The sequence below is a fragment of the Periophthalmus magnuspinnatus genome, chromosome 5 (assembly GCF_009829125.3).
Source record: "Periophthalmus magnuspinnatus isolate fPerMag1 chromosome 5, fPerMag1.2.pri, whole genome shotgun sequence".
NCBI classification, from domain to species: domain Eukaryota; kingdom Metazoa; phylum Chordata; class Actinopteri; order Gobiiformes; family Gobiidae; genus Periophthalmus; species Periophthalmus magnuspinnatus.
The window spans coordinates 4,332,236-4,359,046 of record NC_047130.1 but is presented as its reverse complement, the minus strand read 5'-3'; the positions used below and the strand labels follow the sequence as shown (position 1 = coordinate 4,359,046).

The following is a 26,811-nucleotide window of genomic DNA, read 5'->3' as shown; positions in this document are numbered from 1 at the left end:
ATACCAAAAATGATCCCAGTCCACGTCTTTATCCTCTGCATAGGTTAAAGATTCATAGATTCATAGGGAACAATAGGATGTCTCTGCCATAAATTTTATTCAGTCTTTCAGCACAAGACGTACAGAAAAAAACACCCCTCCAAAGAAAAAAAAGCGTCTGATCATATATTTAGTACATTGTGTTTGTGTAATATCACTCTGTCTGTCTGGCTTCTGCTGACCTTTCGATGTGTTGTTTTTATAGGGTTACTATCGCAGTAATGAGTTCATCATTACCCAGCATCCCCTCCCACACACCACTAAAGACTTCTGGAGAATGATCTGGGACCATAATGCACAAATTATTGTTATGCTGCCTGCAGATAATAGCCTGGTAAGCCCCTCACAGACACACCCAGACTTCACTAAACACAGGCTGTCCACAACATTAGCAGTGACACGCTCTACTCCATTATTATGAACTGTACACAAACAGACGTTATGCCACTCCATATGAAAACTCTAAATGCAATTAATGGCTTTTTCTGTCTAGATTTCAGGGTATTGATGTATATAATGACATTTGATCCTGAGCTCTATATATAAACCATGTCCATAGAGATGAAGTAGCCAAAACAATATTTAAAAAAAATCAACAAAGAAACCATGGAACAACCCAATAAGCTGCTAGGTCATTACTGGCGAATGCATTTATCACAGAATACTTTTGGATGAATTTTATGTCTAGTATTTAGCATTTTTCCAATATATTTTTTTACTTTATTTTGTACTTTCACTGGCACACAGAATAAAGTGCAGTTACTGTTAAAGTCCATTGTTTTAAACAGCAGGCTATACGGCATAATCCCAAACTCTAAAGGGGCATAAAGGTCTTCCTCAAAGCCTATACTGGTTAAAACTCCCTCAAGATTTGATTGCCATATTACCAATTAGTAACAATATTATTATTTGTTATTTCTCATTATTATTAATTCCCTTTGATTTTGTCCTCAAAAAATTAAATCCATTACCCCTTATATAAACACTGTCAAAAAGGGCTACCTAAGTATTATGGAGCTTATAGAGGTGAAAGTTTGATTGAATGATTTTTTTCTTTTTTTTTCTTTTGCAGGCTGAGGATGAGTTTGTGTACTGGCCCAGTCGAAAAGAGTCCATCAACTGTGAGGCGTTCACTGTCACCCTGATTAGTGAGGAACAACTCTGTCTGTCCAATGAGGAGCAGCTCAGCATCAACCATTTTATTCTGGAAGCCACACAAGTATGACATTTATCTGTTCTATTACACTCTAGTTTAGAGACCACAGTTTAATCAAATCTTTAATAGTATTTATTACGTATGCCTAGTGCCATATTCTTACAATGTTCTTCAACAAACTTTTTATTAACATTTTCTCTTTGATAAACTGTGTGTAACACACACTATAATAACTGCACCTTAATTAGCCTTTACTGAGCATGAACAAAGACTTGATTGATGACGAATGGTTTATTAAGAATAATCTGGGCTCAGTAACTACTTAATGAATACCATAATTTCTACAAATGCTAATTCAGCTATAGCACAATGGTATTAATTACTTATTAAGCATGAATCATTCTTTGGCACTATTTCTTCATTAGTCATTATAAAGTTTTATATATGTATATAATATAAATATGAGGATAGTTAGTTAATGGCAATAACTACTTGCATATTCATTTTTGAAGTACCATACCTTATGTCTATATTTTACATGTGTAGCTGCCTCACCAGAGTGCCATGTATAACTTTGATGTGATCTGTGTGCACCACCAGGATGACTATGTCTTAGAAGTGCGACATTTTCAGTGCCCCAGGTGGCCCAACCCTGACGCCCCGCTCAGCAGCACCTTTGAATTGATCAATGTGATCAAAGAGGAGTCAGCCAACAGAGATGGGCCGACCATCGTGCACGACGAGTATGTGTCATCACACGTGCTTTCACAACCTCTGCATCACACAATGGTTAAATGTGTTTTATTTGCTGTAGAGTGTAGTCATAAAGGTGCAATATGTATCTTTTCTGGGAGAGGGTTTGGCACAAGGTTGTGTCCTTGAAGATGTTACTTTGCCTGGAATCTTCCATGGTATAGCATTATACATATTTATCACCATGGACACAAGCAGATGTCCCCAGGTCAAGTAACAGGTTGAGATCATTTGAGAGGCCAAACCACGCACAATAAGAATGTGTTTCCAAAGTGTTTTTCTATCAATCAAAAGACTCCTAAATAAATAAATGCAAGATAGAAAGTTAGTCCATTGGTGTGGAGCGTTCCAGGCAAAGCAATAACATCTCCATGGAAGCAGACCTTCCACCAGAAAAGTTACACCGTGCACTTTTATGGTTTGTGCCAAACATTCAAATTATTGTTCATAATTTTCACAAAATTACATTTTTTTTCTTTGGTTCTTCTGATCATAAACTTGTGTATTGGCTGTACTGGTGTAGGCTCTTGTATTAGCTTGTTTAACAGTCAAATGCACACTCTTCACTGTTTATTCACTTGTATATATAGTACGTACATACTATGATTCTTCAATGCAACACGTGTCAGACATCCCCGCCTCTCTCAGGTACCAACCCCAAAACTCTCCATTACACCTAATCAAAGTGTCTTTAGTATTGACCGATATTAACAGTGCAGAATGACACTCTAATCCACAATCCCCCTCATGTTTATTCATGGTAATAATGGAGATTGCTTGTCGCATCCTCTAGAAGCAAAGTGACTAATTGATCTCTTCATCTGGTTGCTATGGCACAGGCAGCCACAGCACCTCAGAGAGTGTCAGTTAGAGGCCTGGCCTAATTGTGTGCATGCTCATTACTCAGCCAGGCATGGGTTGTTAGTGGTGGTTTCAGCTTTGCACCTGACAGAATGGTAATGAAACAGGAGCAGTTACAATGTGAAGGTGACCCCAGGAGCAAGCATGTCCAAAGCTGTCATCCTTACATATTAACTTGTATGTGATAAGAGCAGTGAATAGTGGCGCTCTGTAGACATGTCTCCATATTCAGGAATATGGACATGAAACTATTGTCCAATTTTAAATGTATTAAAATAATGGTTAAAAAGTTCATAATCTATTGTGTAATATATATGTAATATAATATGTCTGTAATAATCCTTGGATACATTGGAATTCTAAGCTTTGTATTGCACTCTCATACTAAAGCAAACAAGACTTATCTGAATGGTATCTGGATTCTCAGTGTCAATTATTCATCAAATACTTTCTTGTTTTAATTATGTTGATCTTTAAGCACATTAAAGTAAATTTTTGATCTTCAAAATCCTCCACAAATAACATTTTCAATTGAAATACTACATTTAATTTCACCATCTTTTAAAATCTGAAATCGTTCCAAGTACTACTTAGTTCCTGTACCTTTGCTTGGGAAACACTAGACCATCAAAGTGTGACTGTAATTCATATAAAGCTCTATTTTTACACTTGCTTTTTCCTTTGTTTTGTGTGCAGACTGGGCGCGCTGTCAGCAGGCCTGCTCTGTGCTCTCACCACTCTGTCTCAGCAGCTGGAGTGTGAAGGCATCGTAGATGTTTATCAAGTGGCCAAGATGATCAACCTCATGAGGCCTGGAGTTTTCACTGATGTTGTGAGTTCACCACCTTTTATTTAGAAACACTGGTGTTCAGAGTTACAAGATTTTTTTTTTTCTTTTGCAGATCTTTTGTCAGTCTTCAGAATTAAAACGTGACCAAAGCTTAATATGTTGTAAACAATCAGATTACTTACCACTTAGAGATATGACATGTTTCTTAGTCTGCATTTAATTAACAGCATTTTAACATTAACTGCATTTAATTGGACAGGTCTGCATTTAATGAACAAAAATAAAAGTTATTTCTGTTTTCTTTATTTTATCTCCTTTTTTAACTTGAGTTATCTGTTGGTTGTCTTGCAGGAGCAGTACGAGTTCCTGTACAGAGCTGTGCTCAGCCTGGTCTCCAGTCAGGACGGTGTGGGGCCCACAGACATTAGGGAGACACAGTTCATCACAGACAAGGCCCAGAGTGTGTAGGCTCTGCTCAAACACAGGGTCCCACACAGGAGGGGACTCCCTCTGGACTATTGTGGACAAGACTTTTTGAGGCCTTTTTGCCAGACTCTTGGTTAAAATAACCTGATTACTTTTTTACACTGAAAAGTTTTTGATATTTATTTTTTTCGCCATTTTATGTCAAAAAGTTCTCCTACTGAAGAGTCTGCTCCTGCGCTTTTCAGTTCAATGACAGTAGGCAACGAGAAACACTTTTGTCTGTTCTTGTTTGCACTAAAATGTCAGTGTTACTGCCTCTACTACAGTCTCTTGGATCTCATTCACTCCAGCTGGTTTAACATTCCATGGCCTTGGACTTTAAGTAACTGTTTCTGGAAACCCTTGCTCATCCTGCCACCTGCTGGTGGAAAACAGTGTTGCCTGACATCTCCAGAGTCACACAGTTCTCACACACTCCCTGGCCATTTTATTAGAGACACGTGTTTATTTTCACTCATCTAATCATCCTACAGTACAGCACCTCAATGCCTTTTATACATACATAAGAACACCAAAATAACACCGTACCATAGAATCACATTTACAGCCTATAGCCGCACAGAGGAACGTCCCTTTGTAGGATACTTACCCTATCATCCACATGGTAAACGCAACCCATCTTATGATAGCCCACTCTATCATTCTGAATGCAAGCATGTGATTGGCTAACTTGCCTTGATGCACTGAATCATTCATATTCCATATCTACATAAGATTAAATATGCCTCATACTGCTCCTGCCTAGTGGTTGGGTAAGTCCATAATAAAGTGCTCATACGCTGTCTCAAATCAAGTGGCCAATGAATGTATGTCATTGTTCTAAGACAGAGATCACACTTTTACATCCTGGTTATTCATCGGTTTGTCAGTTCTTCTGTTGACACTTCTTCTGAATTTAGTCTCATCCACATCGGAGAATCTTAGGTGGTGTAACAACTGCTACTGTGAAATTCTTATTTGTTTGTATAATTCATAATATGCTTTTTAATATATGGTGATACTGTATGTATACATATATAAATATATCCTTATCATAATAACTGTGATTTTGTACATGTTCTTTGTGGCCGCCCACCTGAGACCACAGCAGAATTCACGAACTCGGACGCGTCCTTCTACGCTGCTATGCCATCCAATATTTTACATTATTCAACATAAACAAATGGTGATGCAACTTCTTTTTCTGACAGACAAGCACAGATTCAGAACAAACACTGCTGAAGGAAACATAACTGGTGAAATGGTTAGCATCTATAGATATGAAATGGTTAAAGTGTATTCATGAACAAATTCTAGTTAGATTTTTGTATTATGTAACCTATTTTTAAAGTGCCCTATGTAACTTTTCTGATGGATATATGCTACCTGCTTGTCTCCATGAAGATGTTATTGTTTTGACTAGAATTTTCCATGGCATGGTACTGAACTGCCTTGCTTTTTTTTTTTCAATTACAGGTGTTTTAATTGCTTAAATAATACCTTTAAAAAACATACATTTTTACTGTGAGCAGGGTCACTTCTCCACAGATCTGACCTCTAACTTGGTTCTGTGGTGTCACCTTGTCTCCATGGCAATCGATATGTTTAATGCCATACAGTATCATTCTATGGACCCTCCGCCTGAAAAGTTACACAGTGTACCATTAGACCTGGTTTAGTTCTGGTCAAGTCCTGGTTTAGTCAGCCATAGATTTCTACACAAATATATAAACTGTCAGTCCAGATCAATTTGCAGTTCTTATTAGATTGTACACGCAACTTGGATTTTATTAGAATTTAGGGAAATATGTATTATTACTTGAAATGCCAGATATGTCAATGGTTGTGTTACAGTTGTAGAGGTCAGCAATAGAACAAAAACATCACAATTTTATTTATTATTAATGTTTTTTTACATTTAATGAAGTCCGTAGCATAATCAGGCCGGTGTGTTCTGTATCTGTGCTTGTAACTTATTTTGACCTTGAGGCCTTGTGTACATGCAACCCCACTTTTTATTCTAGTATGTGGTGCGTTTAAGGTCCAAAGTAATACTATGACCCGACACTTCAACCTGCCTTTGAAAATATCCTGTACCTCTGTGATCGATGGCGTCAGGTGGCTTGTGTTTTTGATTTGAAAAAAAAAAAAAAAAAAAACGTGATTCCCCTCAGCACAAAAATTGAGAAAATATGTCGTCAAGACCCTGTGTTTGGATTTTGGAAACCTTTTTACCAAAGACTTAAAGGTTTTGGCCTCCTCTGATCACAATAATATATCTGTATTTGTACTAGTGTGCTTTCAACAGGTATTCACTTCGTCATCGATCATTATTGTTATGTATGAAGAATGTGGGGAATGATGGCAGTAATAATAAACATAAACAACATTTGAAGGGGAAATATCATTCTTGATTTATGAATACATTTACAATACAAACCAGATTAGGCCAATTTTGGGCTACAAAGCACATTTTACATAGGAATATAGTTACATGTGTATGTGTTTATGCAACTAGTATAGCCTAAATATAGCTCATAGTATTTGGAAAGTTATCGAGGAGCAAGTGGTCAAAAGTGGGTAGCAAATTGTTACATAAACACTTTTCACTTTTCAGTTATTTGATCATTCAATCTAAAGTAGGCAGGTCCAAACTATGGCCCAGGGACAAATGTCACCCTCAGGCCTCCATATTTTATTTGCAAATCTACATTTATACAGCCATTATCAAATATTTACTGTGTCCTATTGAGGATCTAAGCATAAAGGTTTGATTGCTCATTCTGACCTGTTATAAATACACATTCTTGAATTATTCACTATATTGACCAGCAGACTGACCCTTGATCAGCCCTCCACTTTGTCTATGTTTTGAAGAAAGAAGTTTGGACATTCCTTGTGTAAAGTCACTGCAATTGTATGTGTGTGTTTTTTTGTTTTGTTTTTTATCACATTCCCAGTCCTATCCCTGAGTTCAGAGCTGTCTGTGTGAAGACAGAAGGGGACTCCTCACTGTTTCAACAAAGACACAGAGCACAGAAAGAACACACAGAGGGGGCATAAGCTCAGAGCCACATGTCCACGCAGAGACTGAGGGAGACACAGAGGACTCTTCTGACTCTGACCATGATGAAGACTGGAGAGCTCCTTTCAGCCTTTTCAGATGAACAGATGGAGAAAGAGGCTGATGGAGACCACAACAACCAAGTCCAGACCAAAACAGAAGCACAGCTGCACAAAACTCAGGTCTATTCCTCAAACAGGCAGCCAGTCATAGGACCAGAGACGAGTGCTGCTGCCCACAATGGAAACATGTCTTTTACAAAAACACGTTGGAGTTTACAGATGTTCAACCTGTGAGAAAACATTTATATGAGAATAAAGTGAAGCAAATTAACTTACTGTTAAACTTAAAAAATATATATACATAATAGCAAAAATAAATAAATAAATAAATAAATAAATAAATAAATAAATAAATAAATAATAACTCAAATGGCTGCACTAGATTTCCATTCTAGATCACACCCAAGAAACACACCTTACAGCCAATCAGTCTGTTCCCTTTGCTCAGAAATCTAATCTAGATTTACACGGAAGAATGCAGAGATGTGAACAACTTTACAGCTCTTCAGTCTGTGAGAAAACATTCACTAGAAAGTGCACCGTGATTTACATAGAGGAATTCAAGAATGTGATAAATTCTTCGGCTGTTCAACATGTAAGAAAACATTCACCCCATGAAAAGGCATATAGTGAAGTAAAGCTGTAAATAAACGAGTTTTGTTGCCATTTATATAGCTTTGTCTTCTGAGGATAAATAGAAAATTATCTAAACACGTTGTTTAGCCTTTTTGTGCCGATAGAGGGCAGCACAAACCGCCCGTGCATTACTATGGAAACAAACAGCACGCTTTAAGTTCCTGACCAAAGTTTCACTGATGTAAAGAAGGACGAGAAATCCTTTCAAAATAAACGCGCACCTATTTGGAAAGGTGCGCACTCACCCCTGCGGAATACGCACATTTTGCGGATGGTCTTGTAACGTATTTAAGATGCATTTAAATCTATTGTTCAGCATTTCCCAGAAGTTCAACATTCAGCCTCGTCTAATGCTTCACTTCCGTGTGAAACAGCGTGGGTTTGCTGTACTTGCTGTAACAAAGAGTCGACTTGACTTTTCAGGAAACGAAGACGACTTCTCTCCTCTGAGGCTGATGGAACTGGCCATTAAATATGAACAAATGTAAGTCACTCTGTGTTTATGTTTTAAGGGAATTTTGTAGAGAAACGCTGTGTTGTCGCACAGGAGAAGTCCACTAAACCAAGACCCGCGCTTTTACAGCCTGCTGCATTTAAATGTAAACGTTGGCTACGTTTTGTAAAGATATTTTATGTATTTTCAATGTTAAGTATACAGAGGAGACGTTCACTGCTGGAGCAGATGGAGGAGCGCAGGCTGAAGCTGAGGGACCATCGTCTCCAGCACAGAGAGAGGAGTGAGGCTGCACACCGCAGGAACCAAGCGCTTTTACAGGTCACTTTTATTACTTGGATAGTCCTTTAGGCACAGAAATGATAGTTTCTTCTCCATACAGGAACTGGAGAATATGGAGCATAGTCTGAGAGAGGCTCAGCGGCCATCATCAGAAGAGCAGGACCTGGAGGTAACAGGACAGTCCAGTCTTTATGGTGTGTGCTGATCTCTGACATGTGTTTATTCCAGAGCAGATACTGGGCGTCTGTGGAGGAGTCTGTCCCAGCCTGGGAGCACTTTCTGCTGGAGAAAGGTCTCCATCGTCTCACTGATGCTCAGCCAACTATGGGAGCAAAACACAAACGTAGAAAAACCAAAGACACGGGTCTGCCCCCTCTGCCTAGTCCGGTCAGCCAGTCTAGCTCTTCTAAAAAAAAGTAAGAGGGACTGCCCTGCTTAATGAATGTACTCTAGACTGTACAAGATGTAATATCTTCTTTATTACAGTGAAAGTAATAAACCACTAGAGGGAGCCCATGTTACAGATAAGAAACCAATTGCATTTATTACATTTGTTTAGGCAAAATGTATTACACCAAGAGTGTGTGTGTTTTTGAGTGGTGGTTCACCTGTGACCCGATGATAAGGGCCTGTTCCTCCAGGACCCCCGCCCCTCCTCACTTAACCCATAATTGTGGTGATCAGTGAAGGCCTGACACAGAGTGGCGGCTTGACAAATGCGATCACCCACACAGGGGGGATTGGGAGGGCTGTGCTTGGCAGCTGCCCGGGCTCCTCAGCTGGGACCAGTCCTGCCAGCCCTCAGGGGGAGAGCTCACTAGCCACTGGCCACTGGTGACCGCACCAGTCTGGACTGTTATGAACTGTGCGGGGGGGTGCAAGGAGTGGGACAGGGCAAGTGCACAGAGGTCAAGGGCAGTATTTAAGAAGGGGGGAGGGGAAGGAGTGGGGTGATTTGTGACAGGACAGGCTGTAGGCAGTACGGCTGAACAAACAAGTGCTGTGGGTCCAGTATTAGGTGACCTCTGCAGAAATGATCCTACTTTTTACACCTGTAAGTAGTGCATTGTCTGTGTCTTCATGACACGAAAAGACAAATATCTTACTGAAGTATGTTCATGCATTTATTAAACTCTAAGTTATTAATTCATTTATTTTGTGGGGGGGGGGGGGGGGGGTTTGACCCACCATATACACCATATCTCCAAAACTGTTTTATCATATTTATTTATCGTAATTTACCAGACAGTTTTTGGTGATGCTCCAGTCAAGTATGTGTAACTTAACTCCAGGTCTTCAGTCGCCTGCTCCACAGTCCTGGAGTCTGGAGCCATATGATTATGCAATAGCACAGAGCGGCTGAGTCCTGCTGGGATGCTCCACAGATAATGGCTGAGCCTCACGTCCTGTAAATGGTTAAGTGTTGCCTGCAGTTGATTGGATAATGGATAATTGCAGGCTGCTTCATTGCCATGCTGCACTGTCGCAGGGGCAGTGAGGCGTGCTACTGCAGCCTGCTCTTTCTCACTTCAGTCTGGTTTGGAGTCTAATGAGTGTCAAGTATGAACATCATATGTCGTCTTTGCCACAGAAGCAGAGGAGGGGGTGTGTGTGATTTTAGACTACAACTACTGTAATACCACTGCTAGAGTTACTATAGTCTACAAGATACTATAGAAATTGTTGTTTGGAAGGTATTATAATTAATTAATTATAATAAGTATATGGCATGTAAGAAAAAATGTACATATACAAGTGTATAAGGTGATGTTTCTGTTCTTGTGTTTAGTTTTACAGTGTTCACATTTTCTGCAGTATTTGAACCTCAGCCAAGAAATTCACAGGGACATTTTAACACATTTGAGTATTGAATATATTATATTATCATCATCATTGGGATATCCAAAAACATATTTACATTTACATTTTGTCAATATCACTCACCCCATTATTTCTTTCTTGCTACTTTATTATCTCATAAAACTCTAAACTTCTCATACACTGTTCAATAAAATCACTTACAGCTTCTTTTTTCTTGTACCCATTCACAGAAAAGTCAATCAAATTATCTCACTATATACATGTATGCAGACTTCCTATAGGATGTAATGTGAAAATCCTTTGCTTCATAGCCTTAAATATACTCCCTCCTCCTTTGTGCTTTCAGAATGCTCACAGCGGTTGGCAGGGCTGGCTGAATTCCACTTTAGTGCCTGTATCGATCGCGCTTGGGCGGATGTCTTTCTGCCGTCGCCTGCTAAAGTCGGGTTGTGTGGTGCTATTCACATTGACTGCCTCAATAAGTAGACCGAGAGTGGAAATGTGTGTTTGTACATAGGCCTTTTGTTCTGATTGATTTATGTTCAGTCTTAGATGTGCATGTTGTCTGCAACTCTTCGTTGTGCTAGGGTAATGAAGTCCCTGATTGCTCTTTAATCAGTGGACTTTTGCACACAGCAGTCTCAGTCACAGCCGGAGTTAGCTTGTGTGTACAAAAAGGCAAAATAAACCCTTTTCTTTGTGTCTGAGGTGTAAATACTGCAGACGCAATGCATCAAACGTGTAAAATGTCTGGAATTATAAAAAACTGATACAAAAATCTTGAAGGCAGTTCTCATTGATTATGCTTTTCCATACCTCCTTGTCAATGCACTTGGATGGGATATCACTAAAAATACCAGGTGCCACAGTGGGACAGCAGTGGTTCTAGTGCATAATAAATGTGTGTCCTTACGCAAGACACTTAATCCACCTTGCCTAGTATGTGATGTGTGAGTGAGTTTTGGCTGCAGTAGGAGGGGTCAGTTTTGCAAATTGGCAGCCTAGTTTACCATCACCAAGTATGAACTGAATAATGCACTGTAAGGCACTATATAAAATACAATGCATTATTATTGTTAGTAGCAGTACACTACACCAAGCATCAACTGTTCTTTGGTTTAGTTATCATTTCAGACATTCTGCTGCCAAAGGTTTTTATTTTCTTGATTATTTGCTGCAGATGAAGGTAAGAACAGCTAAATGTGCGAGAACAAGTAAGTATTTGTAAAGTTAAGGCTTTCTAAGGTTTAAGAGGGTGTGATGTGGTCAATTGTCAAGGTCAGAGGAGCTTCCCCCCAGAGTTGTGTCAGGTCAAATAGATTTGTCGTGACCGGAAATCCCAAATCTACTCCCCCTGTGCACAATCGGACACAGAGATAGAGCCTGTGTGAGCATTCAGTGCAGAGACAACAGGGGCAGATCAGAGCAGGACAAAGGGACGCACAATAATGAGCTTGTAATTAGCTTTGCAGGATTTACATTTTAATAGAATATGTCAACTCAAATAAAACTTTGTTTATAAAGTGCTTTTCATACAGACATGTTAACACAGTCATTAAAAAACAATCCCACATGCCCTTCCACCCACCCTCCCCACACAACTGCCTGAACCCACACAATCATACAGCTCACAGAGAGTCACATGCACAGTCTCACCCACATGCACGCACACACAGGCACACATGTTAAAATGCATAACAACGTATAGATAAATGAGGCTGAGTACAGACGAACCATCTGAGGAAGAATTATCAGAGGAGCCATTTGTGTGAGGAGCAGAGAGCCGCTCGCATCCAGGGCCCAGGGCAGGAATGAGGCCAAAGCACCAACCCTCCCCCAGGAGCCCATGATACTGGCCCCAGCAGCAGCAGCCGTCCACTGCTCCTGGTGCAGAGAGCTCCTACAGAGGAAACACTGGAGATCCAACAGTGATAAAACAATATGAGTTAAAAGCTAAGAACTAGAATATAAAATAGTGTCAAACACATACATTTATTAATTATATAAAATAAATAAATAAACTAAATACGGCAAATACACATAATAAACAAATAAAACATGAACATTCTCTGTGGCCCTGGGGTCCTCTGGTCGGCTGTTTCATAGGTGAGGGCCATAGTATTGGAAAGATGCCTCGCTGTAAGTGTGTGTCCTGACTTTGGGACTGACTAGGAGCCTGTTGCCAGAGGAGCGCATAGTCCTGGAGATGGGTCAAAAGACTGTGCTTGTAGTTTTGGTAAAAGTTTTTCTCTCTCAGCCTCAGGACCGATGACCAACACCTCGGTTTTGTCCTGGTTAAGCTGAAGAATATTTTCTACCATCCAGGATTTGATATGTAAAATGTAGTTAAAAAGAGCATCATCGCTGTCATCAAGAGACATGGAGATGTAAAGCTGCATATTATCTGCATAAATGTGGAAGTTAATTCCGTATCTCCTGATGACACCACCAAAACATACACAGGTTAAAAAGCATAGGTCCTGAAATGGAACCCTGGGGCACACGACATGTGATTTTATGGACCTGGGAGGAGCACATGTCGACACTCAACATAGATGTTCTATCTGTGAGAAAAGATGTGAGATGTGAACAGCACCACAGAGGCCAAGGTGTTTCAGGCGAGTTAAAAGAATAGTGTGGTCTACTGTGTCAAAACAATGTTTATATCCAGTAGAAGCAACACTGTCACCTTTTGTGAATCATAATTTACTCTAAAATAATTTAAAATATTTTTATTTTTATTTATTTTTATTTTTTTTGTTTGTTTTTTTTTTGTTTTGTTTTTTTGTTTTTTTTTGTTGTTGGGGTTTTTTTTGTATTGGAGCCTCTTAGTCATATTTTGAAACTTTCTAATGTAATTAACTAGTTTGTGCACAGTTATCTGAATTTATAGATGTTTGGAATAACTTGATCATTTTAAAATATGACAACATCAAAAGAGTTTTCCTGAAATGTACAAAATTGTAGAAATATTACCTTACCATATAACATTTTTAAGTTGTTTGGTACTGTCACATAGCACAGAACAGTCTTTTAATGACAAGTTAGAAACTAACGGCAGGTTGATGTGAGTGTGGATCCTCTGGAGTACCTGGTTCTCACACACAGTACACATGCTGCTGCTTGGAGCTCACATGATGTGATTGGTGTTGCTCAACATAACGTCTTAAACAGCCCTCTTGTATTCAGCCCAGTCTTTGGGTGAATCTGAGAGGAGCAGCTCAGAGCAGAGCTCATTAACCCCTCACTCTTCACAATAGAGCCCAGCTTATTGTGGCTGAGCTGAGTGGGCTCTAACGAGGGTGGAGGGGGGCCCGGGCGGGCAGCTTCTGAGCAGCTTTTGAGCTGCTCCTGCTCAATATTTGTCTCAACTACATCAAATCTATAACAAACATGTGACCATGAGTTGGAACGGCTTTTTGTGAGGGATTTTTGAGGGATGTCTGTCTGTTCTGTGCCTAAAGCATTAATATGTTTAAATAAGGAATAGCGAGGAGTTATATTGAGATAATAAAACTTTGCAGTCAACATCTTGTGGCATGTTGACATGATTTGGAATAACATTGGAAAGTACACCATATTACAAAAACACTGAATGTATATATAAAGTCAAAGTGTCTATTAAAATGAATGCCATAATCACATTTGTTCAATATACAAAATGTAATGCAGGCCTTCATTGGTATTCTAGCTCTGATGGTGCAGGCAGCAGCTGAAGTGGACAATGGTGCTGCTCAGATGTTGTGGGAAAGTGGCTCAGTGGCCCTCACACCCCTCCGGATAAAAAGCTGCTAACTGGGGATGCTTTAATTGGAGTTTCATGTGGGCTAAACTGAGGGGAAACTGATGTAAGTTAACATTTGGTAGACTTAATTGGTCCTTTTCACGGAGCGCTCCTCATCAGGCACTTGTGCGCGCCGCTAAAGCTCCCCGCTAATCTCCATTTACCACCAATTCAGCGTGCACAAAAGTCCTGCTCTTTCTTCTCTTCCTGTCCCGGCCAGACTTTGTGCTGGCGCAGATTCACTGAGGTGGGGGTTGTTCAGGGATGGCCTCTTGTTGTTGACAGATGATTACTGCGGGGGGCCATGTACAAGCCCCCTCCTCTTCTCACGTGCACACGCCGCATCAAAGCCACGTGCACGCTGCACCATTGCTCAGATGTGTAGGGCTGCAGTGAAAAGGCCAGTCTGGGTTCACATCACTGCACTGGACACAAATGCTTTGTCATATTCTAAATTTTGCCCACTTCCACTGATTAGTGAAGACTAATATTTGTTATCAGCTCAAAGTGCACACTGGAGTAATGTAGTCACAATACTAACATTTCAAACTCTATGTAGATAGAAAGAAACAGACTTGACACTCGACAACAATCATGATACTAAAATAACAAAAAACAATATTTTTTCTTAAGAATAAAATGTCATTTTCACAAACTGATGTTACCATGTGTTATTATACAGTATTACTACTATTGATAAAAATCATGACTTTTCTAAAAAGTCATGATCAAGTCAAATTTTGCCAGATTTTAACATTTTTTCACTATTGCCATTTCGCTAGTTTCAATATTAGTTTTAGTATTGATTATTGTTTTTGATACTTTTGACACATGAGTTAAAATTAGTTTCAAATTAAGTTACTACATCAAAATCCTTCTCTTCCCTATACTCAGATGTGAATGCTATTATTCTGAACAGTATCGTATTTTCTCAGTTTCATGTGAACAGCCTGATGTTAATGTAATCAACACTGAATTATGTCATTTTGGCTGTACACTTTAGGCAGCAGCAGCAGTGATGAAGATGCACAATCTGGTATGTAAATGTGTTTGCTGAACATTTGGGACATTTATTTTCCTCATAGAATCACCACATCATCTGCAGGTCTGCAGCTTCGTTACACACATCCCACTCAATTTTCTGTGGATTGACTTGACTGTCTTGACTCCTTAGCCTCTGTATCAAATAGTGCTCACTTGTCACGAGGTGGTGCTGTTTTCCTGTGTGCCCGTGTAGTCAACCGGCTTTTGGTACAACTTCTACTTTAAAACATTCGATATAAATAGGCCTTCTCCTGCAGTAAATGAATCATCAAGTCTTATCAGCTGCACCATTCATATTCTGTATTTTATCAGATTATATACATTTTGTTTGTCATTGTTTTATCATTTTTTATCAGCTGAAAATGGGGGATATCCTACTTTTACTTTCAAAAAGACAAATGCAGGGAAAAGTAAATCAATACAGCGTGGCTCTCTGCAAAACACATGACTCTTCGTGGCCTTCCTGGTAAATGCCCCGCAGTAACGTGCTGTAAGTCCTTCTTTTACTCTTCGTTTGCCTTGATTAAGATATTTAAAAGTCACATAACTGACGGTTCCTCTGTTTGCCTTTATCCGTTCAGCCTGTCTCATTTTCCCACTGTGCCCGGACCCGTGCTGCTCCTGCTCCGTTAGTTCTGCACTGTGCGCGTGCGTGTGGCAGGCAAAACTGCGCGTGCATGTGCCGGGCTGCCGCGGACCGGCTGCTGAGCGCGCGCTTAATTGGCTGTTAATAGAAAGCGCGCCATTGGGGAGCACGGAGCGCGCTCTTGGTGAATGTGTGCAGGGATACTGAGGGATAATATTGTTCCAGGGCCCGTGCGCGGAATACACCGGGCCCCATTAAGACGGGCCCTGAGGACGAGCGGCCCGAGTGCTCGATTAGTGCGCGCTGCCAGCCGCCTCACGAGGCCGGTTAGATCTTTAATGCAATTCTGTGTGAAGTGTCCGCTCTTCATCATTTGAACCATTACCGCACTCGAGAGTAAATGTTGGATTATTAAGATCGTGTCTGTCAATAAATATGGAGCCGGGGTCTGCGCGCGTAATAACCGGAACACGAGCGAATAATCAACTCCACAGCCGAACAGTTGCCTATATTTGTGTAGCTCCATCCCTCTACTTTGTCTTTTGCAAAGGAAGACGTTTGGCAAAGGCAAAGCACCAATTACACAGATGTTGTTGATGCATTACGCACATCCAGGCGCATCGTACCTGAACTACACCCAGTCAAGTGCGTCTTTTTTCTCGACTAGGCCTACTAATTAAAGTGCCAATGTGTCTAGATGACAGTATTTGATTTTCAATATGTAGTAAACAAGTCAATATTTACTTTTTACGCCTATAATCTGATTTAGGTTTGGCCTTTTGAGCGTGGCCTGCGTGAATAAACATGTTTGGTTTTGGTCTGTAATTAATGACCTCTAATATTCAGGCTAAATCAAAGTATTTGAACTCCAGTATTTCTTTTACAGATACCAACCAGTCTGTCTATGAATTCACACCTATCAAACACCAGACATTTTCCTACAGCCAAAAAGATAATCAGTCATGACAAACTATGAGGCAACTTATCCGGCAAATTAGACCTATCACTGATGCCCTACCAGAACAGTCAAACATCTGTTTTATTCACAAAAAAGACAACAATCTTTTTTTTTTTTTTTTTACTATACTTTTTATTACATCTTCAAAAACTGCAAACAGTGTGTCTCCCACATTCATGTTTAATATAATTTATTCATTCACATTATGTTTGTGAAATATACATTGTGGCAATGTGCTTCTAAGAGCTTTTAAATAACATTTCATTTGTTTTATTTGTACAAGTCTACTCCGTCTATGACTACACCAATGCTTTTCATTTTTAAAGGCAAAATCTGTCCCAAGCAGTAGCATTGTGGAAAAATATGCATTGTACAGTTTATTACAATGTACTGCGTTTGTTCAAAATGACTGCTGATCCTTCTTGTGTCTGTCACCACAGCGATTTAAATGAAAAGACATTGCGTAGAAGTAGCTGAAAAGCTCCAGTCCTTTTGCATAGAGGTGGGGTAGTTTTGGCATACATCGTCCTTTACTGCCTCCCCTCCCTCCTCCTTGCACAGCTGTGGGAATGCCCGTTCAGCTGGGCAGGTCCCGGGCTCCCTCTGCGCTGGCCGAGTAGCTGTTGTCGTGCAGTTTGCGTATGTGCTTCTTGAGGTCAAAGTTGCGGCAGAAGCCCTTTCCGCAGGTTGCGCAGGTGAAGGGCTTCTTGTCGTTGTGCGTGTGCATGTGGAAGGTCAGGTTGTAGATCTGGTGGAAGGCCTTGTTACAGATGGAGCATTTGTACTGCTTCTCCCCACTGTGCGTCAGTTTGTGGTTCTTGTAGTTCCCTGTGGGAGAGGAGCAGTCCAGAGTGAGCAGACAGTAGAGCCAAAAAGAATAAAGTAATAGAATGAAATGTTAAGCAATAAGAGAGGTCACATGAAAGAAGCATTAGTCTTTTGTTTTTTTGTTTCAGGTTTTTTTGGGGGGGTTTTTAATGCATAATGCAGATTTTTAGACATTCATTTTAAACATGTGGGTCAGGCTCATGAGGAGTCTATAAAATAAATATCTGATACACTACGCTTCATTTATTATTTTACATTCATCTTTTGTTTTATATTAGTCATTTAGAATTTTTGGTGAGGACTGGCAGTAATGGTTTGAAGATATTAGGTTACACTAAAATTTTATTTAGACACAATTTCCCAAATTTTGCTCATCTAATACATCCATATTTATTATTCCATAATTTATTTAAAATACATAAAAAATATATATTCATGTTTATACAACTGTGCCATCAAAAAGGCTCCTTCCACATTCCCATAATTTGTTTACATTGAATCATAATATCCATGGCTTCATGACGTCTCATGTATTATTATTATTATTATTATTATTATTATTATTGTTATTATTATTGTTATTGTTGTTGTTGTTGTTGTTGTTGTTGTTGTTGTTGTTGTTGTTGTTGTTGTTGTTGTCTATGTGGATGACAACATGCATGTTTTGTTAATACTACTGTATTGCTCTGCCTCATTGTTAATCAGAGCTTTGCTCGCAAGAGTCAAGAAGTTGTCAATCTTTTTCAAAATCAAGCTCCACAAAAGCCCGACTCCCGTCGTAGCGGGGTCTGGCAGCTGACCCAGAGCAAATGCAGCCGTCCTGGAGCGGGATTAGTCCATGGACATGACATGTCCTATTTCCAATGAGCGCATCATCACCATGGCCCGCAATTACCTCTCTATTTACTGAGCTTTTATAGAGAAGAGCGCCAGCATATGGTCCCCAGGCCCGGCATTCCATCACATCCGCTGCCCAGAGAGAGTCTTCACAGCCCGGGTAGAGCTGGATGTCCCTCTGCCCGTTTTCAAGTCCAACGCGCGCGGCAAAACGGGTTTGATCTCACTGCGTAACGCGCCCGTCAGTTATGAATTTAAGCATTTTATTTTATTAATGCATTTGTATTTACTGCATTAATACACTTTTTTTTAAATTGTAATTTTAAGTGTAAACGTGTTAACTTTATATGATGAGTAAAATAAAATTTGTTGAATGAATAGTTGACTATAGGGTTATAGGTCTATTTTTGCCTGTATGAATAATAAGTAAGTGACTTAACAGCGACCTGCTTTTAAAAACTGGAGCCTACCTTTTTGGTGGAAGCCTTTGCCGCAGAACTCACAGACGAAGGGCTTGTACCCAGCGTGGATGCGCACGTGCGTGTTGAGCGTGGAGCTCCTGTTGAACGCCTTCCCGCATTGGTTACACTTGTGAGGCTTCTCCTGTGGACACACGGACATTAGACACATTATTAACATGAGAGACATTATTAGAGCGACCCGGAGCGGATGGGAGCCGCACTCACCTGTGTGTGGATGATCTTGTGCCTGCACAGAGTACTGGCCTGACGAAAGCCTTTCCCGCACACTTTACAGACAAAAGGCCGCGCTCCTGTGTGCACAGGCATGTGTCTGGTCAGGTTGTAGTGCGCGTTGAATACCTGCGTAAGGACACGGGTTACTACACAGCACACTCACCCTTACGAGGAAAATAATATTGTCTTGGAACATATCTATCCTTTCTATTAGTGATGAATTAATAAATTTATGAAATACTGACAGGGAAGCCGTGGCCAACACGTGGCACATCAGCTCATCAGCTGGGCTTAAATCAGACATAACACTCGCCCGTGCGTAAAACACAGTTAACTTAGCCTCTCTGTCTCTGATATGTTGCTTAGATCTCGTTGTGTCTCGTACCTTGCCACACACTTCACAAGTAAAATTCTTGGGCTTCCCATCGGCGCTGTTGCTGTTTACTTTGCTGTGCGTCTTGTTGGTGCTCTTGTCCGCGTTCAGACTGTGGTCCTTGACTATCTGGTCCAACTGTCCGGGCAGATGTTCCTTATGCGGGTATTGTGGTGTTGGCAGTTTGTCCGAAGAAAGTTTGGCGCTGTCACGCAGCAGTAACCTTTGGTGCGCAGCCAAAGAGGCCTGTGACCAGGGCCCGGCTAAAAGCTCGTGCTGCGGGTACGCGGACTCCAGGTAATTAAGGTAGTACAGAGAGCCAGGGACGGCCACGGCCTGGTGCAGCACCTGCGGTTTGACCACGCGGCTGGATGAAAGCAGCGGTTGTTTCAGGCTGGAGTCAGGTTTGGCACACGCGCTGCAGTTGGTCTTGCCACAGAGCGCGCCCCTGACGCTGGCCCGCCAGAGCTCGGAGTAGTTCATGAGGCGACAGGAATGAAGCTCGTAGCCCAGCGGTGGCAGTGGGATCATACACGGGATGGGGGCGCAGAGTCCGAGCAGCGGGCGACTATCCTCCGTAGGCCGAGGCTCTGCGCTCTTGGACATAATCCGGTCTATAGAGAAGGCCAGGCTCTTAGGGGCCCCAGCACCTGCAGTCCGGCCACATGATGTCACCGAGTCCAAGGACCCGGACGAGGCCATGTCCGTTTCCAGAGCGAGGAAAGTGCACAACCTGAAGAAATCCGGTCCGCTGTCAGACCTGCACCTGGTCTGAACTCACTGAGCAACAGTAGGCCTACACATCACAGCATCACCATGTGCGCGCCTCGGAGTCCCGCGGCTGCGTCCTCAGCCTGAGCGCTTTGACAGGGTGCCTTGGGCCCGGCGGTCGGAGACTGTGGCGATGGTGGGATCAGGTGTGCAACCCGTCTGAAGCAGGGAGACTCTGACAGAGGGAGTGACAACTGTGAGTGAGTGTAAGGCAATGCCGAGAAAGTCTTGGCGCAGCACTGGACTCGCTCTTTAATGTAGGCATACTGTGTCACATGGCACAGCCCCGCCCCTGGGCCCGAGCTCTGGCAGGATCCGCCCCTAATGGTGGACTGGGGACAGAGAGATCCACTCTGCACACATCATTATGTGCACTTCATTATGATTGGAAGCACATTATTATCATTAACCAAGTTTTGAATATTAATGATTTTTTTTAACCTATTTATTCTCTTTAAAACAAGACTATCAATATAAACATAAAATACAAATAAGCCTACATTAGGTCCACCTGTCTTAGTGGGCTAAAGGTGTTTTACGCATATGCAGACTGTCACTATGCTGCACCTGCAACATCAGCCTCTATAATGACGTACAAGGAGCTTATAGAATAACCAGCCTGTGCGTCCTGTCCACCTGTTAGAGTTGTTTGGCTCAGTGAAATGCACTTGCCCCCTCTCTCTTAAGTAAAGCAGTGATTGCGCGCGGCGGCCCGGGCTCTGCTCTGTAAAAGACCAGGCTTTTCACTCACAGTCTGTAAAGCTCGGCGTGAAGCGGCTCTGCTGTTTTCTGAGGCCGGCGCGGAGTGCGGATTACACAGAGTCCGGACTAATGAAAGAAAAGGCTTTGCTCTAAAGAGGCGCACAAGGAGTCCACAGGAATCTACCGCGCAGAGCTGTGAACAGTACGCAGCCCAACCAACAAAGCCTCTTAATTTGATGTATTTGCAGGCCATTTCACCCGACGCGGGCAAGGACAACACACACTTTTCACGCATTTGAGCTCTATGCTGCATGATTAGTGCGAGTGACCACAGAACTTGCATCCTAAAGTGTATTATAACAAAACTAACTGGATAGGCCTGATGATTTAGGCCTAGATCTAGATGGAGTCACATATTTTCATTTTTGTAAAAGAGCTATTGGCCTGCACCAACATGGCCCAAATCATATTTATTCATAAACAGGACTATTGGAAGTACATTTATCATCCGAAGGAGAGCTGTTATCCAGCCTGGGCCTGGTCCTGAGCTGAAGTAGTGAGATGCTCCTAGGAGCCTGTAAGTGGAGGATGACTGGTTACCTAAGGCCTACAGACTTACTCTATTAAGCCCAGCATGGTGCAGCACCATAACATTAGTTTTCCTGTTAATAACCCTAAAAAACATCCCTACTCTGTTTTGTTTCCACCTGTGGCTCGGCATGGAGGGATTAACTGTTGTCCCAGCACCACTCATATGGTAATGGCCCAAAAAAGCCTCATTCCAGTGGATTCAGACACAACTGCTGGCTCATCCACACAATCAACATTATCCTATTGCAGTGCCTCTGTCCTCATTCAGCTCAGGCTGCAATTAGGCCTACAGTGATTAGAGCTCGTCGCCCACAGGCAACACTTTTATCTCCAGTTGTTATTTCTGCATCCAAGTTTGAAGTTAGTTCTATTTAGCTAATAAAAACATATCTTTAAGCAACTGTTAAAGGGGCACTACTTTTCCCATTAGAGCAATATTTGTCTTGCCCCAGCACAGATATATTGTATAAGCAGCTCCTGTGGTTAAAATAAGTCAGCTGTGTACTGTCTGCAGCTAATTATAAAACATTTTACAGTCAGAGAATCAGGACGTTGCATACTAGTTGTCATAGCTCTACCTTGACAGCAAAACTCCACTCAGATCTCTGAAAGTTGTGAAAAGTCCTTGTAAACTCTTAGGCTGCTTGGAATGCATAAGGTAAGTGAAGAATAACTTTGGACCTCTGCAAACAATTTAAAATGAACTAACTAGACAGTAAAATTCAGGTACAGCACCTTTAAGTACACACTATTCTTTGCAGTGACACAATAATGACAATGATCGCTTTATGGACAGAATACATTTAGTGACCATTCTGTTCTGTTCACACATATATATATACAGTTTCCATTACTGCAATTACATAATGATGACACTCAAGCATGCATTTTAAATATTCCTTTTATATTTACTCTCAGTATCAATATTTTACTTGATAATAAGAGTAAAGACTTGAGTTTTACCCATAGCATCACTGGGTCAACTGCAGTTACCTAGGTTACAGAGACAGGGCTGCAGGCATCTCTGTGCACTTCAGCAGACAGGATATACGCAGCTCATTATGTGTTCATTAAGTGTGTTTTTTATCCGATTGTATGTTAACAACTCATTTTGTCTAGCTATGTTTGCACTTCCTGTTGATTAAAGGGCGTGAACTTGATTTGTCGTATAGTAAAAAAAAACAACTGCTAAATAATACAGAAATTGGGACTGTAACATATAAAAAAAAAGGATTACAAAGCAATTTGGTTTGTATCAACTAATACAGAAGATGCAGACAGGGCTACCTCTTTTTTTTTTACGAGGCACATTGTTCACTAAGTATCATGGGAACAACCGCCTGACACTATCCCAGACACTTAATTCATTTTCAAGAGTGACGAAAAAACTAAAAGTAGTAAAGAGATTAGAGAAGTATATGCAAACAACCAATGGCATGATGTTTCTGAACGAGTCGACTCTCTTGCACAGTTCCGTAACGTGAACGACTGGGGCTGGATCTCATTTTTTATAAGAACCGAATCTTTTTCTTTCAGATTTGTATGCATTTTTACACTGATTAACGCTGAACCAACACAAGAAGCAGCACAGAAGCAGATCAGGTGACATAAGTGAGAGCTTTGTGCACAAAAAACTGATTTTTTTCACCATGATAACAGTTACTTTTTTAAGTTATCATCGTGGTGCAATGTTTTATTTAGATTCTGCTTAATTCCAAAGGGTAAACATACTCCCACTCTCAGTTTGAACCATTTGAAACACATTTAAGCCTTGGTCAGTTCTCTCTGTGATTAGTTTGTACATGAAAATGAGTCCTCACATTGGCATATAAATAAATAATTAAAGTCTTTTGAATGATTCTTTGAAATGGGTGACTCCAAAAGACTCAGATCCCATGAACGAGCCTCATGAGACTATCCCAAACAGTTGTGTTATCATGCAATATCACAGTAGCAGGCAGGGCTTATTGGTTCACAGTTCAAAATAAAACATGTTTCTGACTCATGGTTCAAAATCAGGTACAGGCCTTTTAATGCAGCAACAGTCAAATGCAGAAATCATAACATAAGCTGCTGTTGTCATTTGTGTCAGATGTGTTAACTGTCTTGTAGAATTTGTCGTAATATAATGTGGACTCCATGTGTAACTCCATATGGATGATTCACTGCATCAACATATAAAACGTATATGTCTTGGTTTATGTCTTCTTTTCATTTAATTCTTTAATTTCCTGACAAATTAACTCTGTAGGCGGATTTGTAAGTACTTGTGTGACATCCCGTGGTAGCGGGCCCCAGCGGAGACCCTGCAGTGTCTTCTTTAAGGTGTAAGCCCCTGGAGCGAGTCTCTGCTGATGAGCCTGGTGTTACTCAGAGGAAGTCATAGAAAGTATCCTAACACCTCCACTCACCACCACCACTTTCACCAAACCTGAGGAGGAGGAGGAGAGGCGTGGCGATGAGGGAGGGCACTTCCACACTGCCACAGCCCTGTAAGTATACAGAGGATTGCACTGACACACTTAAGAGCCGAGCTAACACTTGTGAAGAATGCTACTCAACTATTGGTTCTTAGCTGAACAGTGTGTCTGAAAAGTATCTGTGTTGTATGTAGCAAAGTTTCATTCATTGTGGTTTTTATGCTATTGTTTTAAAGCTATGAAACCCCATTGTGGAGGTATTTTAGAGTTGACTAGAAGTGTGGCATTTATTGGTACGATTATTATTAATGGCATTAATGTAACAAATAAATTTAAATTGGAAAATGGGTCAATCACTGATGAAGCTGGATACAAACATACACTGCCTGGTCAAAAAAAAAAAGGCCAAACACTCTAATATTTTGTTGGACCGCCTTTAGCTTTGATTACTGTGGCATTGTTTCGATTTCGCTTCTGCAATTTCACAAGATTTATTTCCATCCAGTGTTGCATTAATTTTCCACCCAGATCTTGCATTGATGATGGTTGAGTCTGACGCTGCACAAAGTCTTCTCCAGCACATCCCAAAGATTCTCAATGGGGTTAAGGTCTGGACTCTGTGGTGGACAATCCATGTGTGAAAATGATGTCTCACGCTCCTGAACCACTCTTTCACAATTTGAGCCTGATGAATCCTGGCATTGTCATCTTGGAATATGCCCGAAAAAATCCATTGATGGAATAACCTGGTCATTCAGTATATTCAGGTTTCAGCTGACCTCATTCTTTGAGCACAGACTGTTGCTGAACCTAGACCTGACCAACTGCAGGAAGCTCGTACCTGTTTGCTTAGTTAAATCCAGGTGGCGACTTTGTTTTTGGCCAGGCAGTGTATTAGCTTAATGTGTTCTACTAAATGGTGAATAGGTGAGTATGCTTGGTATGTATATATGGGTTGTGTTATATGTGTTATCAGATGCCCTCCCTGTTTGCAGTAGGTGTTACTTTACAGTATAACCTCCTTATGAACTGTTGATGAGGTGACATTAATATGAAACGACTTTAATGACTTGATTATAAATTACAAGTGGTGAGAGGCAAAAGTCAATGTCGTTATGTCAATGTCAGGAAAGTCTGAATTGCTGGTTTTCAGATAACATCACACCATTGTACTGTCCAATTTTTTTTTTTTACAGATGGCAACAGCTAAAAAAAACCAACAATAAAATGCTTTTTGTTGCAATACAGTGAGCTCTCGGGTCTAGTTAATAATAGAAATGGTAAGGTTAAACATCTGTGAATTTACCTTTTGGATATTTCATAGCAAAGTACAATCTGGTAAACAAAAAATCAAGCTTTCATCACTTTATACAATGTGAAAACCACCAGTACTCGATACCAGTTATGAAATCACAATGATAATAGCTTTTTAATAATATGGTCTCATTTGTTTGGATATATCGAGACTGAAAAATCAAGGAAATTAATGCATTTTGTCAGTATCATTTTAATATTGATTAGTATCTGGGTAGCGCTTTTGGGCAACTGTAATCCAGTCCATTGCTGTATAAGGTTTACATTTTTATGCCATTGAAATAAATGTATTGCAATATATGAATGATTATCTAAAAAGTGCAGTTATATGAGGGGGAGGCACTTAACCAACGATACACTGGCAGATTGAGCTAACAGAGTGTAGTGGAGGTGGACTTTCTGATGGATGCACAGTGCAGAGGTGTGTCAGGCCTCTGTGCTGTGACTGTTGGACATGCTCACCGTGAGTCTTTTTGGCAGCCTGTCTCTGTCCCCGAGCCTGCCCCCCTCCTCTCTCTCTCACACACACCCTCACCTAGTACACCTGTCACCCTGTCTCACCTCCACATAGCACCCAAGCGTGTCTACAGAGTCAAAACAACAAACTGTATCAGCAATATGTGCTACTTTGTCTAGGTCAGCCTCTCCGATCTTGAGACAGACTAAAACTTTTGGTTACGCTTCTGTAAGTCTGTAAAGGACACAAGTTTTAAGGCAATAATATTAACTGATTTGAACATTTGTGTTCGTGCAGCTTACAGGGTCTTTCTAGGTTAAGGTACAGTTTATTGTCCTATGTATTTGACTCATCTTTTAATGTCGCTGGGACATTTCCTCAGAAGCAGTGGGCGCTGCAGTGCTACGTCTGAAGACCTGTATCTGTGACCTTGTTGCAAGGCTTGGTCCACCTCAGCTGTGGACCTGTGGTGCATGTCAGGGGTTTGAGGTAAACTGGAGTCTCCAGAGGAAATACAACCAGACATATGGAGAAACATGTAAACTCCACACAGAAAGGCCCGGGCGACCCAGGGATCAAACCTGGAACCTTCTTGCTGTGAAGCATGAGCCTGTGAACTCAAATGTCCAAATACAGTTTGCTTTTACTCTAGGAGCTATTTGAATCTTTGATACAGCAGTATTATAAAGCAATAGTACTTTCTGAGTACTTTTTTTTTTTCACTCTACCCAGCTTATATTAACACTTGTCACTTAAAGGCACACTGTGTACCCTTTTCTGGTAGTGCCATCTGCTGGAGGCACCACTTCTTTTTCTCCATGAAGATGCTATTGCTTTGCCTGGTGACACCAAGAACTGTGGAGCAGACGATCTGCTCAGAACAAGAGTGCATCTTTTTGTGCAGTAAAAACATGTGTAATTGAATAAATATAAATTGGATAAGTTTAATGTCATAGTGTGGAAAAGAAACAGGGGAGAGACTGCCCATCAGAAAAGTAGTGCAGCTTTAGGTGATTCCAAACCATTTTGTACTCATTTATATTTTATTTTTTTTGAGATTCATCTTAA

General features: G+C 40.9%; 3 protein-coding genes across 3 annotated transcripts in view; 2 read left to right on the top strand and 1 right to left on the bottom strand.

Annotated features, from left to right (window-relative positions):
• LOC117370822 (receptor-type tyrosine-protein phosphatase gamma-like) overlaps positions 1-5,125 on the top strand; it is a 356,737-nt gene extending 351,612 nt beyond the window's left edge. The window contains exons 26-30 of the mRNA XM_055221797.1: positions 245-373; positions 1,112-1,258; positions 1,796-1,938; positions 3,506-3,641; positions 3,951-5,125. Coding sequence (XP_055077772.1) covers positions 245-373; positions 1,112-1,258; positions 1,796-1,938; positions 3,506-3,641; positions 3,951-4,067 — 672 coding nt within the window. The 3' untranslated portion in view covers positions 4,068-5,125. The remainder of the gene's footprint in view (positions 1-244; positions 374-1,111; positions 1,259-1,795; positions 1,939-3,505; positions 3,642-3,950) is intronic.
• Positions 5,126-7,139: 2,014 nt separating this feature from the next.
• Positions 7,140-11,086, top strand: cep15 (centrosomal protein 15). The gene is made up of 6 exons (XM_033966952.2): positions 7,140-7,420; positions 8,143-8,310; positions 8,478-8,601; positions 8,663-8,731; positions 8,791-8,978; positions 10,730-11,086. Exons 1-6 carry the CDS (start codon positions 7,140-7,142, stop codon positions 10,758-10,760), a joined length of 861 nt encoding a protein of 286 aa, XP_033822843.2. The 3' UTR covers positions 10,761-11,086.
• A 5,884-nt stretch (positions 11,087-16,970) lies between these two features.
• On the bottom strand, positions 16,971-20,460 carry fezf2 (FEZ family zinc finger 2). Its single transcript, XM_033966675.2, has 4 exons — positions 19,501-20,460; positions 19,107-19,241; positions 18,891-19,023; positions 16,971-17,583 (listed from the first exon to the last, which is right to left on the bottom strand). The coding sequence occupies exons 1-4, from the start codon at positions 20,188-20,190 to the stop codon at positions 17,333-17,335; spliced, it is 1,209 nt and encodes a 402-aa protein (XP_033822566.1). The 5' UTR covers positions 20,191-20,460; the 3' UTR covers positions 16,971-17,332.
• Between the last annotated feature and the right edge of the window lie 6,351 nt (positions 20,461-26,811).

Coding starts and splice junctions, on each gene's coding strand:
- cep15 (XM_033966952.2), top strand. CDS start 7,140: ATGTCCACGCAGAGACTGAGGGAGACACAGAGGACTCTTCTGACTCTG. Junction 8,732..8,790: donor CAGAAGAGCAGGACCTGGAG/GTAACAGGACAG, acceptor TGTTTATTCCAG/AGCAGATACTGGGCGTCTGT. Junction 8,979..10,729: donor TCTAGCTCTTCTAAAAAAAA/GTAAGAGGGACT, acceptor TTGTGCTTTCAG/AATGCTCACAGCGGTTGGCA.
- fezf2 (XM_033966675.2), bottom strand. CDS start 20,190: ATGGCCTCGTCCGGGTCCTTGGACTCGGTGACATCATGTGGCCGGACT. Junction 19,242..19,500: donor CTTGTGAAGTGTGTGGCAAG/GTACGAGACACA, acceptor GTCCTTACGCAG/GTATTCAACGCGCACTACAA. Junction 19,024..19,106: donor ACAAGATCATCCACACACAG/GTGAGTGCGGCT, acceptor GTGTGTCCACAG/GAGAAGCCTCACAAGTGTAA.